Here is an 18895-nt window from a genome sequence, read left to right as displayed (position 1 = left end):
GGCCATTCTTAACCTGAAGCTGTTCTTAACCCGAGGTACCACCTTAGCTAATGGGGCCTACCGCTGCTGCCGCACCACCGCTGCGCGATTTCTGTTCTCATCCTGAAACAAAGTACTTAACCCGAGGTACTACTTCCAGGTTAGCGGAATCTGTAACCTGAAGCGTCTGTAACCCGAGGTACCACTGTACTGGCAAAGATCCTGAAAGACAAGAGGGCTGGCTAAAACATGCCCAGTGAGTTGCAGGTGTAAATCTTGTCCCCGCCCTTGGCTATCACTTAGAATAAATTATTAAAAATAATTTTAAAATGCATACTTCTGAACATACAAATTGTGACAGTCAACTTTTCTTAGTGCAAAATCTGGATTACTTGGACACAGAACTAGTTTCTTTCAGTAGAAAATATACAGCCTTGACAACACTGGACCTAGACTTTCTTCCTATTGCTGGGCTCCAAATTAAATTCTCCCAATCCTTGGCTTTTATCCACGACAAAACCTAAACTTCATAGAGTACCTTCCTCACAGATGCCCTCATTAGGCAAAGTCTAAATAAACTTGAGCTTAATTTCAGTGCAGGGATGAACCCTGCCTGCCTTTTTCACCAGTCCCTTTTGAAATATTTCCTCCTAACCTATTTTTAGCATTTGGTCACTATCTTCCTGTTATACCACTCCTATAACTGAATTCACAGAATGAAGTAATCACTGTCTTTCGGTTCATTTCCAACTTCTGCTGCTTCCCCCTTACTTTTCACTGCAAGCAAAAAGCTGAATCATTACTCCGTTACCAGTAAAGGTTCCAGCAACAGTAATGCGTTTGACATATAACCAAGACCTTCTTTGTGGATCTCTGAGCCGCCGACAACCTGGAATCCAGCAGAGCCTCTCTTTAAACATGTCAGTTCCAGACACACTTCACATGGAGAAGAAAACATTAACACCACTTTATTCTTGTTTAAAGAAAAATATCCAAATACACAAGGGATCCGTGGAAGGTTACATGTTAAGAAGAAATGGGGTAGGACAGGCAGAACTGAAACAGACTTACCCTTCTAAACAAAACCAGTTAAAATCAATTACATCAACTGGCTGATGGGGCCTCATTGGTTAGGCAGCCCGGGAGACAAAAGCCTCACCTGACTGGACCACACGGGGCACAGAAGCGTCTCCATTCATCACTCCATTGGGGGCTCCATCATATATCCATTCTCAGTGGACAAATAGCCATCAGCTGACTGCATGGATTCTTGGTCCAGGAACATATCCTGGCTGGTTTCTTCCAAGGCCTCTCCCATGCCATTGTCCTGCCCCCTCTCTTCCCGTTTCTCCCCTCCCCGCTCCCCCCGCTCCCGCTTGTGCTCCCTGTCACGGTCCCTGTCTCTGTCCCTATCACGACGACGCTCTCTGTCACGATCCCTGTCTCTGTCTTTGTCGCGATGGCTGCGCCGCCGATCCCTCTCTCTATCCCTGTCCCTGTCCCTATCTCTGTCCCTGCCCTTCTCTTCCCCCACTTCGGGCTTCACCTCCAGCCCATCTACGCCCATCTCGCCAAGGGTGGCCTCATCAGGCGGGGCCTCAGCCACTTCTGGCAGCTCTTCCTTCTTGTCTCTATCCCGGTCCCGGTCCCGCTTGCGATCCCTGGAACGGCTGCGGCGCTTGCGCTCCCGGTCTTTATCCTTGCTGCGCTCCCGGCTGCGCTTCCGCTCATCTTTCTCTCGGCTCCGCGTCCGCCGCCGGCGCTCCCGGGATCGGCTGCGACGGCGTTCCCGCTCTTTGTCTCGGTCTCGGCTGCGGTCTCGGCGATCCCGCTCCCGTTCGCGGTCTCGATCCCTGTGAGCCGGGGTGGTGATGAGGGGACAGAATGTACTTTCTCAAATGTCAAGTAATTGTCTTTAACTACTACTTTGGCACTGTACAAAACAAGAGGAAACCCATGACTGAACATGGCATCTATACAAGGACACATCTGCACTACAAACCGGTTTAACTGTCATGCCTTCCATGGTCCAGCATTATAAAAAAGCAACACACAATAAAAGCTTGCAATCCAAACTACCTTAATCACAGAATCTGGTTTAATACCCTTATCTTTACAATCAAGGGGGGTGGAGGTTGAGACAAATTATACAAATCTATTCAAATCTGTCCCATTTTGTGTGTATTTAATTTTTAAGAGATACAAGAGGAGGGTCTGGCTGCAATTGAGAAATGTTCTAATTTTAAACGCTAGGATATTTGCTTTTGACTTTAAGCCTGTAAGCCTTCTGTACATTTAGCACACAGTTGGTGCTAAGTAATACTTTGAATGGGAGCTGCCACCAATCATTCTCTTGTATTAGAAATGAAATTCCTACAACAGTATAACTTTTTGAGGGGAGAGGGAGAATGGCAGTGATACCACTCTGTTCTACTTTATGCAACTCAACTCACCTTTCATCGTATCGGGAGGTGTCATCCCGGCCTGAATGTCTGATGTTGACGTCAGCACCTCCTCGCCGGGTGCCACCGAGACCACCACCTGCAAAGGAGGGGAAAGAAGAAGAGTTTGGATTTGATATCCGCTTTATCACTACTCAAAGGAGTCTCAAAGCAGCTAACATTCTCCCTTCCCTTCCTCCCCTACAACAAACACTCTGTGAGGTGAGTGGGGCTGAGAGACTTCAGAGAAGTGTGACTAGCCCAAGATCACCCAGCAGCTGCATGTGGAGAAGCAGAGACGCGAACCCGGTTCACCAGATTACGAGTCTACTGCTCTTAACCACTACATCACACTGACAATGTTGGGTCTTTCCAAGCTTGTTCACAGTTAGAAGGCCAGGGCTGGAAGAAACATCGTCCTTCAGACTTGCATGCCCAGTGTGTGCTGTTCTTGTTCTAATATATCTTGTTTAAATTGAACTCCTTTGAAACCAGAGGGAGGGAAAGGATCTCTCCTGGTTTCTGAGCCACATATGCAGTGAGAACAATTTCTCCTGCCTCGCAAAAAACATACAGAAAGCAGACCTTGCCAAATGGAGGGATCAGAAGGAAGGATGAAAGCACCTTGGAACGGTTCATGTTCATCTTTCCAGAAACTGACTAAGAGTTGACAAGTACCTCTGGCCCAACACAACAACCTTCAGAGAAAACATCAACAGATGCCTATCCAGCATTATTTTGAAAACTTCTCAAGCACAGGGGATTTCTCTACCTTTCAAAAGCATTTCTCCACTGGCAAACAGCTCCCACATGTAAGCAGGTTTTCAAAGAAACGTTTAACTCAAGTCTACTTTCCTCTAGTTAAGACCTAACCAGTCTTGGCCCACCCTCAAAAAACATAGGGAATAGCCACTTTAAGTACACAACTCCCTATGTTTCATTTTCCTTCTTTCTGGGCTGGACATATTTAGTTCCCTCAGTTTGTCTTCTAGATCTCCACTTACTAAATGTCAACATCCTTGGTGGCCAGAATGCAGCAGTCTAGCAGCACTGATGTCTGCCCCTCACCCCCCCCCCCGCCAAGACTTCTTGGGGCTTGCAACTATCGGGGACAAGGGTGGGGCAGAAAAACTGGCAGCAAGCATGGTATAGCTCTCTGCACACACTTACCAAGCCTGCGTGGGCGCCATCCCTTCACCGTGCGGCCTCTCTCTACGTCCACCAGCACCCGCCTGCCATCTATTTTTTTCCCATCGGCGTGCTTGTAAGCCGCTGCAACAGATTAGGAGGGGTATCCAGGGGGGAGGGGAGGGCAAAGGGAACTGCCATTATCCGGACTGCACATCAACAAGCCCACCCGCCCCCAAAGACATATACCAAACACAAAGGATTCTGAAGGAGGCTCCCATTGGCCCCGCTGCCCCGGGCGAGGGATTGCTCCACATCTGCTTGGGAAGCGTTACCTCAAAGCTTGTCCTGAACACAAGAGCTTGCCTTGATTAAAGTAGCTGGGCAAAATCCACATCATTGTGGGAATGGGGTGGGGTGGGGTGGGGGACACAACCGGCAAGTAAACTTTATGGGCTGCCTGACCACAGCTGCCCCAGAGTTGTGGAGCAATCCCCAGCACCACCTCACAATGTAGCCCCCTGGCCTCTGCTGCAAAAAGAAGGAAGGTTATTGAGCAGTCAAGACTCACGCTACATACATCACTTGCCCAGAAGGAAAAAGGCTGGGTACAGACAAGCAAGCCCTCCACCCCAGCCCTCCCGGCAAACCTCAGAGTGGGCCAGGCTCTGCTGCTTATTTGTACCCCCAGCCAGCCAGTCCCAAGATTGGCCATGCCCCCAAACCCAACCCAAAAGCAAGAGTTCCTGCCATCAAAATAAATAAATAAAAATAAATGGGGGGGGGGCAAACAGGTGAAGGGGAGGGGGGAAGAGGGATATAGAAATGCTTTCTAGGTTACAGGGGAGTGAAAGGTCTGGTGGGGAAGGAAGAGGGTAGTACGCACAAGGAAAAACACTCAGGGAACTGGCTGGCACCCTCGCTCAACTGGCTCAACACTCCCAGCCCACTTTAACCCACTATTCCGCCCCCCACCCTCACCCATGCCGCTTTCAAACCCACTGCAAATCTCTAGGACGACTTTAAGGGGAGAGGAAATGTTCTCAAGCCACTTGCTAAAGGAAGGGTGGGCGAGCACAGCTAACAAGTAAAAAGGAAATAAAAGCATTTACCTGGAGAAACTACTTACAAAACCATTGCAACTTTTAACTCCTCAAACTCACTGCATCGGGCTGCTAGCGCTGGGGCCCGAGGCGCAGCTCCCCCCTGCCCGGGAGCCCCCGGCTGGGGCGGTATTTTGGGTTTTGCATTTTAGCTGCTGAGCCGACCTTCCCTGCCTTACCTGTCTCAGCAGCGGAAGTCGGACACTCAGATCCCACCCCACCCTTGCCAGCCCCTCCCCAGTCCCCCCAGCCTCACCCCACTCCCCAAAACTACACAAAACTCTAAAGAGCTTGAAGATAGTTTATGCCTTAAGGGGTGCTTGCAAGCTTTGTGGCTCCCACGCGCCACCACTCCTCAAATATACTAAAGGCACCTATATGTGGTCAATAATGCAGGCGTGGGCAGTAGGTCCCATGGTCAGTGAAGCAGCTCTAGACACTACCAGAGGACTTCAATCCACAAATTTCTGAAGTATTCCCTTTTAAAAACATGCCCATCACCAAATTCAGAGAGCCAAATGTTGCTATTGTTTATTATCAGTTATCAAAGTGCTGGGTATCTTTTAAAAAATAGAGCAAGATAGTTGACTGTATGTCTTTTTGGGGACACTTTCAGGAATGAAATTTTAGTTTTACTGAACATGCACAGTTCAAAAGAGTAGGGGAATGTGTGTACAGTTATTTTTAGATAAAAATGCTGGGGCTGTATTTTGTTGAGAAGCACAAAAAATTAACTATAATGGTTTAAAGCTAACCATGTGCATAAACTGCATTAGAGAAAAAATAAACACATTATCCTTAAGCATGCACATAAAAAAGATAAGAGATAATCTCTCTCTTCGATGTGGGTAAATAGGATTTTCCCCTTCCTCACTCATGCATATATGCTCAAGGAGGATGTTCTCATATACGTAACTGGAAAAAAAGGGTTGAAATTCCCTTCTTATAGAAACAAATGGCAAAAATCTTCTGATGTACATACATTTAATGGGAAAATATTACTTCAGAAAAAAAGACTTGGAAGCTCTCCATTTCAAGCAGAAGGTTCCGTGAAATAAAGAAAAAGTACTGGCTCTAACTTATTATGGCACAAAACATTTTCACCTGTTCTGATTTCACCTGTTCTAAATCCTGATGCAACAGTACACAGCAGAAAAGCTCTGATTTTTTTTTAAGTCCAAAAATCGGTTTCTTTGAAGGAGGATGTATTTTCCAACGGTCTGCCATCCCCCTAACCTTCATTTAAAAAATCAGAACAAAAAGTGGAGATTGTTCAGCTACTAGAGAAAGCTGTGGAAGGTGGAGCTTGACAAGATCTTCATCGTCAAGTCAGGCTTTGTCCAATGACCAATGGCAAAGATGTCATCCTGGGCCTCGAAGCCCTGAGAATCAGAAGCCAGTCACAGTCTTGGGGCACAATGACAGACCGCCACCCCCTACAAATTGAGTCTCCAAGTTAGCCTCATGGCTCATTTCCAAAATGGGCAGCCAGTGGACCAAAGTCAGCAAGGAGCAGCGTCCCTGCCCCCCATATTCACCACCATTTTATTGAAGATGGGAGACGAAGATGGGCCTTTTCTCCAGTGAAGAGGTCAGTCCATGGTTGGGCGAGTCCCAGATTGCTTACCTGAAACCACCCTCTGCATTGCATCTTACCTTCCTGGGACGTTTTATAATTAAGCACAATGGCCCTAGCATAAAAATCCCCAAGCTTTTCTCAGGGCGTTCAAGGGCTTTGAGCAGCAGCAGCTGATATGTTGGGGAAGCTCACCTAGAACAGCTCTGATGTCACATTACAGTTAGGCCTGAAAAGTTACTATTTCAAGCCCTTTCTGGTATCCCATCAATGACCAAGCCCTGGGTTTTCAAAGCTTTTCAATGCCAAGTTAGACCTTCAAACTTTTCTCTCTAGGAGAGGCCAGTTCACACGTTACTCTGGATAAATTGGTGAATTCGTTTTTTCATACAGAAATCTCACCACAAAGAGATTCCTAATAATTCTTCATGCTTTCATGTGCTTGCACAATTAAAAAGAGGCAAGGACACGCAGGGTGTGCATTTCCATTCACTGTACCTCTCTCATCCTTTTTATAAGGGCACACCTTTATGAGAACAAATCAACAGAGAAGAATGTATAAGGAATCCCTCCATCTTGTGACAAGATTACTATGTAAAAGATGAGTATGAGACTCTCTGTAAGTAGCACTTACTTATCAGAATTTGGCAAAGTAACACTCTGCTCTGGATTGCTGGAGACACATAATCGCAATGCTGGGGAGGGAGCTTTCAGAATTTACCAAGTCCCTCAAGGAGCCAACAGCGAACACCTGTTAATCAGCACACTAAGCAGTTTATAGCTCCAATACTAAACTCACAGGCACTCTTGTTTTTTCCTGTTCTTTAATAGATCCAAGGGCAGCACTTACCGCTTTCCCCCTAGGATTCAGAGGTCAGCAGTTAAGTTTCAAGGGCAAAGGTGGGTTTTTCTTTGTTTAATTAACTTCCCAACCTTGTCAACAGTGCCCCGAAGCAAAGCAGAGGTGGACAGTACGTGCACGTTGGCCTTTATGGTTTGCTATTTAGCGATATACTGCTGCCTTTGACATTCTAGATCTTGCCTTGCAGACAATGGCAAGCTGAAGGGCCCCATCTAAATCCTTATTAAGTTTCAATACTCCAAAGCTTAAAGGCCTCTGACGGAACACATCCTTCCAAAGTAAATACTGGGAGGCAACAGGATGGTCCTTTTCAGGTTTAAGTCCTGAATTTTACCAAGCCTCCCCCCACCTTGGCATTCCTAGCTATAGCGTGCATTAGGCAGGGTTGAGGGCTCCAAATACTACACAATTGAAAGATCTAAGCTAAAGGAGCCAGACAGAAAAGAAGATAACAAGAAAGAACAGCAAGGTATGTGTGATGTATCTGAACTGCCTTCTCTAGCAATAATTAGGAACCCAGCAACAGTGGTATAGTTGCCTGCTTGCATGTTAAAACCCACATTGGGGGATCAACGATTTAGAACCTCTGTTGAGACAGACATCCCAACCGTGTCCCACTTTGCAGGTCCCATTACGGCCTTGGCAAGCCCTGCAAGGGTAGCCAGAGGAATTACTCTACATAGCTTTGTGCTCCCACTCTTGCTAACTACCCAACCACCCATCAGCTTCCTAACTAAAAGCAGAGCTCAAATATCCTCAGTCCTGGTTCCTATCAATCGAAGAGCACAGGCATAAAAATACACTCCCTCCTAAGAAACACACATCAGCCTACTCAGGGATTATGTACATTAACAGGAGCATCAAAAGATATTTGCCTCCAAGTTTGGCCAGGGCAAGTTGCAGTGGCTCATGGTAAAATATTGTTAGTCAATGCAATTTCTGTACAGTGGTGCCTCGCAAGACGAAATTAATCCGTTCCGCGAGTCTCTTCGTCTAGCGGTTTTTTCGTCTTGCGAAGCAAGCCCATTGACAGCTTAGCGGATTAGCGCTATTAGCGGCTTAGCGGATCAGCTGATAAGCGGCTTAGCGGCTTAGAAAAAGGGGGGGGGGAACCCGCAGGAACTCGCAAGACATTTTCGTCTTGCGAAGCAAGCCCATAGGGAAATTTGTTTTGCGAAGCGCCTCCAAAACGGAAAACCCTTTCGTCTAGCGGGTTTTCCGTCTTGCGAGGCGTTCGTCTTGCGGGGCACCACTGTACCTAGAGATAAAGCAGCAAAGCCAAAAGATTTAAAATGTAAGGCCCCGTGTGTCTCAATCTGATTCATGTGACCTAATAACTGGGAAGAATCCTCCATTCCACAAATGTACAATCTGTTAAAACTCTTAAATTCAAGAACTGACTTAAGTGGTAGTTGATATATATGTTTGCTCTCCCCTAATACAGCTGTGCAAATAATTGTTCAGAGGATGGCTTCCCATTCATTCCTAAGCTTACCAATACCACTCTCACTGCTACCAGTCACTCCACTGCCCAGGCACCTAGTCCGGGTGTCTGTCCAAGTAAAGTGAGAAGACAGCCAGGTACACATGCTTTATGATGCTACCTTGTTTTCAAGATAGAATAATGGAGCTTATATGTGAGTGGCTCTATCCCTCTGGCACTGGAGGTGCTTCTTTGGGCAATTGTCACTGGCCACAAACATCAGGCAAGTGCTAAATTACAAAGCTACCTTAATATGCTGCAACTTGCTTTTATTTAAGCTAGAATGTTTAAGAATGATGTAGTCTGGGGTTTCCCCACCTTTCCAAAGAGGACTAACAGAGCCCAGTCCTTTCCAAAGAGCACTAACACAATCTAACCCAGGTCTGTCAGGATATTTGGGAGCCTCGTATTAGCATCAGATATTACCATCTCTTGTGTCTACGCTATTAATGTAAGCAGTGATTAAAAGTGGAAAGATTAACATTCTCATGGTGATTTCAGAAAGTGACCTCAAATACTGTGATGCTTTCTTATGTGTGTTAATGATTGAGAGGAAGCATTTTGATCTAGCCAGTCTGAAAAGGACTGAGGAGCCCCTACCTACTTGGGGCAAACATAATAAAATGATATTTTTGAAAAAATTCTCACTCGCCAACTGTTTCTGCCTGCGTTGTTTAATGATTGCCAATCCAGCCTCACAGACTGCAGAGCGTAAAACAGCACATGTGTGTCTTGGAGAGGGAGGGTTCACTCAGGATATTTGAGCCCTACTGGAGAGGGCTGACCTATTATTATTCTTCCCTCCCTCCCCATTATATTTATGCTGCAAAATATAAGGACAACAACCAAGCATAAGGAACCCATTTCTCCTTCTCCTTCCACACAGCAAGAGAACAGCGCAGAAGCCAGAAGAGAAACACATTCCTCTTCCTTCCTTCCCTCCACCCCACCTCCACACTAAGTCATGTCACCTAGCATCTGCCTTTGACCTGGCTTGTGTATAGAAGTGTGTTGGGTACTGCGGTTTCTTACCAATTATACAAACCCTTATACCAACCATACAATGAGATGTTGTAAAGGGGAAGCATAAGGATCAGCTGCAAGCCAGCAGTGGCAATAGCCATCAGAAAGGTGGCTGCAGTGACAATAAGAACACAGAATTAATACACCCCGCTCACAACACGCCTCTCAACAACAGCATCTTTTCAAAACACAGCTACAGGTCAAAGTTACACTTGCTTTAGAAGAACTACTTCTTCACAGCATTCATTCTCCCTCTTTAAAAAAAATTAACAGAAAGGAGATGGGCAACAGTTCAGTGTGTGGGGGCAGCCTTTATGACCCTGCTGGGTTCTGCAATGCAAGCAAGAACTCCAGCCTGCTGGCATGACTAGTTAATTGCCCACCCTCGGTCTACAGGGTTCCCCCCAACACAAGGGAATCTTGAGGGGTAAAGATGAGAGCTGTTGAACTGTTGCCTGTTACTTTAGCATACACACGCACACACACACACACACACACACACATTGCATTTGCAGCACCCCAGCTACGTTAATTTCTTTTTTCAGAACTAGACAAAGAGATGGAAGTAACGCTCTCGAAAGAGAGCAAGCCTACCTAGAGTAATACTGAGATTCCCAAGTCCAAACCCTACATGAATGACAAAATATATAGGGAGAAGAGGGTAAAACTTCCTCCCTTCTGGATTCTACTGTTGATGTGAATGGAAGGATTCTCTCCCCTGCCTCCCCCTCACTTTCTATTATTGGTATGACTGGAAGGGTCCTCACTTGGAAACCCAACAGGGCCAGATTAACGGAACTTGGGTGCTTGCCAAACCAAGCCGGGCTCCCCCACTCTGTACTTACCTGTTGGGGGGAGCCCAAGCCCTCAAATAACTCAAGGGCTTTGAAAAAACATGCTTTTGTAATTGAAAAACTAATTAATAAAAAGACAAAACACACAAATCATAAAAACATCCCAGAAAACTATTGTACTTACAGTGCATGTCACGTTCATGTTCGTATTCAATGAAGGCGTAGCCACGTGGCTTGCCGGAGTGCTTATTGTACACCATGTAGATCTGGAATGGAATTGAAGTGGCAGCAAGGGTTAACTGGTTAAATGTATAGCCCTAATACCTTCTTAGGACCCAAATGAAGTCCATCTCCTTATAAAACCCCATGATCAGTACACATTCAACTCTCGGCTTCTTGGCTGACCATGCCTGCTATGGTGTAATTAAAGGGGCATTTCTGCAAAAAAAGATAGTTAAGTGATACAGGAAGCTCCAGATTCCAATGCCTACATTACATTTTGTGTGAATGAAGCCTAGAAATTCCTTTCTACTTACTCTTTTGATAGGGCCATAAACTTCAAACTCCCGCCTCAGCTTGGATTCTGTTGTGTCATAGTTCTGCAAGGAAAATGGGAAGTCAAATAAGGAGCAGACATAGAGGTTATAACTGGTAGAGTTGTTTTTGTTTGTTTTGCAGATATGACTTAAAGGATATAAACAAACTGACAGGCAAAAGATCACAGAAGCAGTTAAAGGTTTGCAGAAGAGAACCCATTTTCCCCCCTCAAAGAGCAATATTATATTTGATGCAGACCACATGCTACACAATATGCACAATTTCTGAAATACCCTGGGAACCCTTCTGTTATTTTTTCATTTATATGTGTATGAAATAAAACTTTACCAATCTGCATAGCTTTTCAGCCAGACTATTTGAATTCCAACGATTCATTGTAGCTCCAGATTCTTCCACAATTTGTTGCAATCACTGCCCTCATCAAATTAAGGTCCTAATTTTCAGACCATCATTATTATTATTTAAAAACAAATGCAATATTTATTTCTGGGGATTTCATAATTTGTTAGCCTAGTTGTTTTGAAAATTTCCTCAAATATCTCATCCCTTATGACACGTCCACCACATGTGTTTGAAATACCCTTTGTCTTAAAACCTCTACAACATAATGCTGATGCATTGTTGTGAAAGTAAGAAAGTCCTAAGGGAGTTAATTATCATTTTTGTGTTGTCCCAGTCCCATTTCCCAGACTTTTCTTAACTCTTCAGGTGATTGCATGTCCATTGTATTAAGAACTAATGCAAACTGGAAACTAGCCCTTTACATCTTTGTCATTTACTTCTAAAATTATCTTCTCATACTGACCCAGGTCTCTGGTTGCTTGTCCCATAATGTGGGGCAATCTAAAAGTGATCCTACTTGCTACCATGAAAGCCGCACAATGTTGGGATGGTGTAGTTAATGCTTCCACTGCTCCCTAGAGCCACATTCCCATGTAAAATTCCAATAGTTTATGAAGCTTAGCCCGTTTCTGTGATTCAGAAATGACCTGTTTCTCTCAAGAAAATCAGAATGACCTTGTATCGGGATGAATGGGGAGATCCCTGGCATGAGGGGTTCTTTGTGCTCTTTCCGTACTTTTAACACCACCTTAAAAGCTGTGCCATAATTTTTAACCCTGGTTTTTATAAGTTTATTTACATAGGAAAGTACTGTTGGCAATGGTGGAAACTGTTAAAGCAGCTGTTTGTTTCCATCTGTAAACTAACCTCTCCTCTCCTACTGGTAAGGACATTCGCAATTTATTTTAAACAAAGTGTTGGCAGAAGGAAGAAGGTAACTTACAACTCTGGCCACAAAGAGAGTCTTGAAGGCATCTCCTTGAGCATTGGGATCATTGTGAGGGTCCCCTGATTGGAAAAAGAATAAGGTAACGGATAAGAAATGAAGGAAAAGGGGGGGGTCATTTGTTCTTTCACACATGTGAACATTAGGCCCATCTTAAGAAGAATCAATGAAACATTGAATTCATTCATGGTTAAAGACCAAAAGTGGTGAGACTTTCACAAAGTTCATTCCTTCCCCCATTGCTCCTCTCCCTGACTTACACATCTTCAGCTCAGTCTCAACCTCTTGTTGCCGGCGCTCAATCTTCTCTCGCCTCTGCAAGGAAAGGTGTCAAGGGCAGAATATTACCTTCCAGTTCAGATTAACTACCTGAAGAAATACATCCCTTTGAAAGCAATAGGGACCCACAAACCTCAGCTTCTAAGGAAGAAAGCTACCAACAAACAGTCAAGGGTGGAACCTGCGGCATTCCCCCATGTAATCTAGGAATCCTGGATCAGAGTTACTGTTGCAATAACCCACAAATTGCTATGCCCTGTACATACCTTCCGTTCCATTCGTTCCTCACGCGTCTCTGCGCGGGTAGGTGGAGGAGCATCACGTGGGTCCTGTAAGAGAAAGAGCTCATTTTTAATAAAGGACAAAGTGTTGAAAAATAAAAGCTGCTCTTGCAACAGCCAAATTCTGCAGGCACTAGCCAACGTTCTAACAAATTACAAATCAGGCCAATTCTTAAAAGTACTTACCTCAAATTCTCGAATGTAGGGGGCAATGCCACTGTAGGGCTGATTATGGTGCTTCTCATGGGGTAGTTTCTCCAGAGGAGGTAGGTAGGGTATAGGATCACGGGGGGCAAATAGCGCCAACAAATTCGGGGGCAGGAATTGCGTCATCTTGGAAAACCTGCCACACATAAGAAAAAGAACAGACAGTTTGAGAACAGGATAAAGACAGCTGGTGCAAACATTCCCTAAGAAGTTCTTAATATGGCACAAGAACTGTTAGTAATCTACATCCTTGCACAAATCAGTTAAAACAACAAAACACTTCTGAACATCAAACGTTGGAAGCTGGACTTATAGTACAATCCTATGTCCATTTGCTCAGAAGTAAATCATACTAAGCTCAACCCAATATCTCTCAGGCTCCCTCCTCCCTATACTACACCTCTCTTATCAGCTGGTGCAGCAGAGAGTAGTGTTGCAATGCTATACACACGCATCTGGGAGTAAGTAGACCCAGAGAATGCCACTGCTAAGAGACTGCTTCAAAGCAGGAAGTCCTGTTTTGAATCTGCTCCGATCTGAGGCCTGCTCCAGACATGCAGCAAATGGGTGGGTGGATGGGAAGGGGGTAGAGTGGACTGTACCATTCCACAGTGCAAGTGGGCAATTTATTACTGTCCGGTGCTCCTTGGGGCCCCTTCCCCCTGCGTACAAAAACCACTTGCGAGGAGTGAAAACAAGCAAGCAAGTTTTACAGACCAAACCGCTCTCTCTCTACAATGCACAGCTCTTCGCATCTCCGTTTTCACAATGCAGGAGAGCATTGAAAGAACGTGAGTGCACACATACGCACACCTGCAGTTTGAAGTGGTACAGTCCATTCCACCACCTTAGCCCTCCCCGTCCCCTGTCCCCCCCCCCCGATACTGCATTGGTAGAGGCCTCAGAAAGTGGCCTTATGGAGGGGGTGGGAAATAACCATATGGTGACCTACCTTGAAGGGCTGCAATAGAAGCAGTCACAGCACTTAAGTGCAGTGCTTTGAGAACGATGTGAATACAGTACCACAGTTATTACTATTACTGTTATTATTATTATCATCCCAGGAGGCTCCTGGATCCCTCCCCCTCTTCACCCAGAATCACAGCCTCCCCTCTCCCTCCTTTTTTTGTAATCAACCTTTGCTTCTCTGCCCCCCTTCATAAAATCGCTGCCCTTTAACCTCCCCCCCCTAAAAAACCACCCGTTATTCCCAAGCCCCTCCCCTCTGGCCCAACCGCACACAGACACGCGCGCGACAAACGTGTGTGGGGGGGTAGAAATACACCACAACAACCCCACTTCTTCCTCTCACACAGCGCCCCCCCCCCACACGGTTACTGCCCCCCGTCCCTGGGCCGCGACCACGCTCCCTCACGTACTCGCCGCCTCTCTTTCACTGCGGTGGGCCGTGGGCGCTCTTTCCCTCAGATGCCTCGGCGCCCGCCGCCGCCGCCGCCTCAGGCTGGGCCTAGTCCGTGCTGCCTCTGCGCATGCTCAGCCTCCAACATCCAACCAACCAACCAGTCCCGCCCTCCCTCCTCCAGTCAGCATGTCCAGATCCTTACGCGGCCGGTCCTTCTTTACCGCTTTTTTAAACACGCGGTGATCCCTCCGCTCGAGTTTTACGGTTGGAAGAAACTGAGGAGAGCTGCTGGTGGGGGAAGGGCGAGGGAAGTAGTCCTCTTAAGAAGAATAAAATGTTATGCATTGGCTGCGCTGAGGCCAGTTCGAGGGTGGGCGAAGGTTTGGAGTGTATCGCCTCGGGGCTATAGAGGGGAAGCTGCACATTTTGAATGTTTCTCCTCTCTGGAGTTTTAACACCCCAACAAAAACCCATTCCAAAGTCCATGTGGAATTTTGCTACTTTGAACCCTTCCTCCTGACGCGACAAAAACCCGCGCGCAGGAAAGCTTCCCTTGCTGGCGCATGTCAACGTGCCTGTGGTAAATCTCACGTGGAAGGGAGTTCCGTCGGTTAGCTCTGGCCAGAAGGACGGCTAGAGGTCATTTCGCCCAGATTTTCCTGATCATGTTGGATACAGAGGGCAGGGGCAATCTTTCCCCACCCTCAGATTTGGTGCAAGAAGCTGTTTTTCCGTTAGGACCACATAGCAAAAAGTGTTCACTGATTAAAGTAGGGTGGTTAAAGTTAGATTAAGGTGCAGTCTTGGGAAGAAAGCGACACTAAAGGGAGGAGCAGTCTAGTTTCTCACAAAAAAAAGAATAGGACCTGTTCATTTTGCCTCATATCTCAGGTTCTACAAAGGCCAGAAACCTTTTTTTTTTTTTTAAATATAATGGTACCTAGGAGCCAGTATAATGGTTCGAATGCTGGACTTTCCCCACTTTTGAGCCATGAAGCTCACAGGATAACCTTGAGTCTCTCAGCCTAACCTACCTCAGAGGATCGCCGTGAGGATAAAATGGGGAGAGGGAGAACCATGGACACCACCTTTGCGTCTTTACGCCAGCAGTTCTCAGGGACAGGAGTTTCTATCATATTCATGGTGCCAGTGTAAGTAACAACCTTTACTACATTGCAATGTTGCAAAATGAAAATAAAGATTCCATGTTCGTTCCTGCATTGCAGGGGGTTGGGCTAGATGACCCCAGGGGTCCCTTCCAACACTTAAGATTCTATGATTCTATGTTAACAGCACAACATCACCACACAACAAGCCCACACAAGGCAGCAGCTGCACATATATGCACATAGACACAGACGTGAACCCAAGTTAGGGTAAGTGAACAGGACAGATCAAATTTCATTTGGGGGAGTAGGATAGTGTCTAGCAGGCAAACCAAAGCAATAACAGGAAAGGGAAACGATCACAATCATAAATTTTATAAATTTTATATATCCCATCCATATGATTGGGCTGCCACAGTCATTCTGGGTGGCATCCAACAAAAATACAAAAATAATAAATACAAAAATAAATAAAAATCAAACATTAAAAGCTTCCCAAAACAGCTCACCAGAACCTCAATTACTGCACAGCAGTTCGCAGAAAGGAATATATCTGAAGTGCATTGACTGGCAGCAGGTGGCACTGTGAGATAGTGAATGTTTCAGAAATATTCATCAGGAGAAGATCTGCCTGCTTGTGTAAGGTGAAAGAAAGCAGTAATACATAACTTTTCAAGATTTCTTTCCTTTCTTGGCATAAGTTAAAACAGTAAAATCATAAAATTCATACAAGGTCATCCAAATACATTGCTAATCCAAACACAAACAATATATAAAAGACTAGATAACCACCATTGAATAAATCAGGCAACTTTAGATTTAGCTTTGAAGATTTAGGCTAAGTACCCCAAAACAATCTTGGTAGTTTTGAGAGTATCATCCCTCAGGAAATATTGGATTATAGACTCTTTGCAAATCAATATTTTGAGCTGTAAGGGAGTCGGTAGGAGATCTCTGCGATGGGTGTTGAGAAGTGGGCAATCCAAAAATATGTGATGTATTGGTGTTTTCTTATTACAGGAACAAAATCTGATCTGGAAGGAGATTTTTTGAAACCTTCCAGACAATACATATGAGGGGAATGCATTTAGACGAGCTAGCACAAAAGCTCTGCTATATGATGGAGTATCTAAATTATAAAAGTAATTAGGCATTACTCCATGGTGGGGCAGCAATCCTTTTCAAGACTCCAAGGGATATGCTGAACCTGCTCTCCTTGCAATATGGATGTAAATTGAACTCTGAAAACAAGTTAAGCCCTTGTCTGTTTTAACAATCCACAGTACAGTGAAAGGTGTGGCCATAAACAGGGCAGAGAAACAGTTTGAAAGTGTCAGCTCCAGATACCCTGTTCCCCTCATGGCCTAAAACTGCACAGAGCAAAAGGGCTGAATGTCAAGGCTCACAGCATACTAAGAGCTACAGTTCTATGTAAATAGGTGTGATTGCAAGGGCACAACACAAAGACAACTGGAAGCCTCATGGATGATGGTATTGTGCTCACAACCATTACAAATTAAGGAAACACAGCAGTCTGTGGTGTAACTTGGATGGGCAGAACAGACCAGATTCTTTAGACCAGAGAAAGGGGTGCTGTGTGTGTAAAACACACCCAGAAGCCTTTAATCCTTTTTCTTACTGCAGGAATGGGGGACCTGTGCTCTCCTGATGAAGCTTAAAAACCACTTACAGACGTGTTGCTATGAGAAATTCACACTAAATCCTGATGCTTTTTAATTTTTTAAAATTAAATATAAGAAGAAAAACAAACAATAACAGGAACAGACGTAAAGATCCCCCAAACCCTCCTGCCCACCCCTTCCGTCAATGGTACAATGGTACATTGTAATTATACAATGGTACATTGTAATAAATTCAAGTTTTCACATCAACTTTTGTTTCTACAGCATAAAGGGTAGAGCACAAAGTCTAAGCAGCAGTCAGTTCATCATTCACAAAGAAAGAAAAGTTATTTTTCCTGGAAGGAGATGTAGTCTGTAATTACAACATCCAAATTTGTAATGCTGCTGCTGATAATCAGTATGTAAGTCCAGTATTGTTGGTGTATGTAATAAATTGCCAAAATGCTGATGAATTTTGATGAGGATTTTTTTTAATGCAAAATGTAGAGAACTGAATTTTAGTTTGGAAAAATTAGAAATTAGACAGAACCGAAACTTATCGATTCTTCCATCCCTTGCTGGCTGGAGTAACTATTACGATTAGTAAGCTACTGATTAGCTCATCCCACCCTGCACTGCTACTACGTATTTCATTATCTGGGACAGAGGCTTTCAAACTTCCTTCCAGAAAAGCCTGGGCTTCCCTCAGTGTTTATCAGGCTCTTCAGTTAGAAGACCGGTAATGGTGGCAGTATCCTCGAAACATACCTTGCACGCCACTAACAAACTTCCATGCCAAGTGCAGCCATGGGAGAGAGCTAGTCATTGTCCCAGGATGCATTCTCAGTTTGCACTAAGCACCAGTAGTAGGGATAAGCGAAACTGCCAATTTCAGCTTTTCTCAGTTTCCCATTTTCCAATTTTTTCTTTAAAAAGAACCGGACTTTTTGAAGTTTGGAAAGTGATAGGGAAATGCATTGAAAAGTGTGGGGAAAGTGTAGAAAGATGTGCAAACACACTTGGCAAGCAAATCAGGATGAACGCAGGCTGAATACACATGTCGTATATAAACCCCTCACGCTGGCAAACAAATCAGAATAAATGCTCAATAAGAAACAGATACAATCTGAGCCCCGTGTATGCTTTGTGCAAACAAATCAGGGTGAATGCTCAATAAATAGGTTGTCTGGAGGAGCTGGCTAGCAAAAATACCTGAATGTTTATACTCTCACTAGCATGAGGAAAATGCTTGAGGTGCATACATCATCATCACCGCTTAATATTGATAAATGCATCTAAAATATACTGGCTGTTGTACATGGATAAAATGAACAGATTCCTGCTTGCTGACTCACAATCGAAAACACATGAGACCATTTTGTATGCACCATACATTTAAAGCACATTTACAGCACATCTCCCACCCCCAATAACCCTGAAAACTGTAGTTTACCCCACACAGAGCTATAATTCCCAGCACCTTTAATAAATGACAGTTTATTGCTTCAAATGTGCCATAAGTGTATGTTGTATACACAGTCTTAAGGAGAGGGGCAATGGAGAGAATGGGAAACCTTTGTATTTGTTGAGTGAAAAGCATTTTTTTTTTTAAAAAAGAGTTAAATCCCGAACAGTTATGAACCTAGCAGTAGGAAGGAAAATAATTGGAAAAAATAAAATAGAATATCCAGAAGGAAATGTGGGAGAGAGACATTTTGAATCAGTTCTTAAAGGAAGACAAAGAAAAGGCCAGTCAAATATTGAGAACAAGAGAGCAATGCACAAGGGACTGTGGGAGAAAA

At 44.7% G+C, this 18895-nt stretch overlaps 1 protein-coding gene across 2 annotated transcripts; it reads right to left on the bottom strand.

Moving 5' to 3' along the window:
• Positions 1 to 916: 916 nt before the first annotated feature.
• On the bottom strand, positions 917 to 14535 carry SNRNP70 (small nuclear ribonucleoprotein U1 subunit 70). 2 transcript variants are annotated; one of them, XM_081838017.1, is made up of 10 exons: positions 14382 to 14535; positions 12982 to 13138; positions 12781 to 12843; positions 12496 to 12550; positions 12233 to 12297; positions 10926 to 10988; positions 10574 to 10655; positions 3591 to 3692; positions 2433 to 2520; positions 917 to 1868 (listed from the first exon to the last, which is right to left on the bottom strand). In XM_081838017.1, the coding sequence occupies exons 2-10, from the start codon at positions 13126 to 13128 to the stop codon at positions 1178 to 1180; spliced, it is 1356 nt and encodes a 451-aa protein (XP_081694143.1). In that variant the 5' UTR covers positions 13129 to 13138; positions 14382 to 14535; the 3' UTR covers positions 917 to 1177. The 2 variants fall into 2 exon arrangements, with proteins under 2 accessions (XP_081694143.1, XP_081694142.1); XM_081838016.1 differs by lacking the exon at positions 14382 to 14535 and having other exon boundaries at positions 917 to 1832.
• Between the last annotated feature and the right edge of the window lie 4360 nt (positions 14536 to 18895).

This window comes from Podarcis erhardii, assembly GCF_964252035.2.
Source record: "Podarcis erhardii genome assembly, chromosome: 13".
NCBI lineage: Eukaryota > Metazoa > Chordata > Lepidosauria > Squamata > Lacertidae > Podarcis > Podarcis erhardii.
This window is presented reverse-complemented; position numbering and strand designations above follow the sequence as displayed.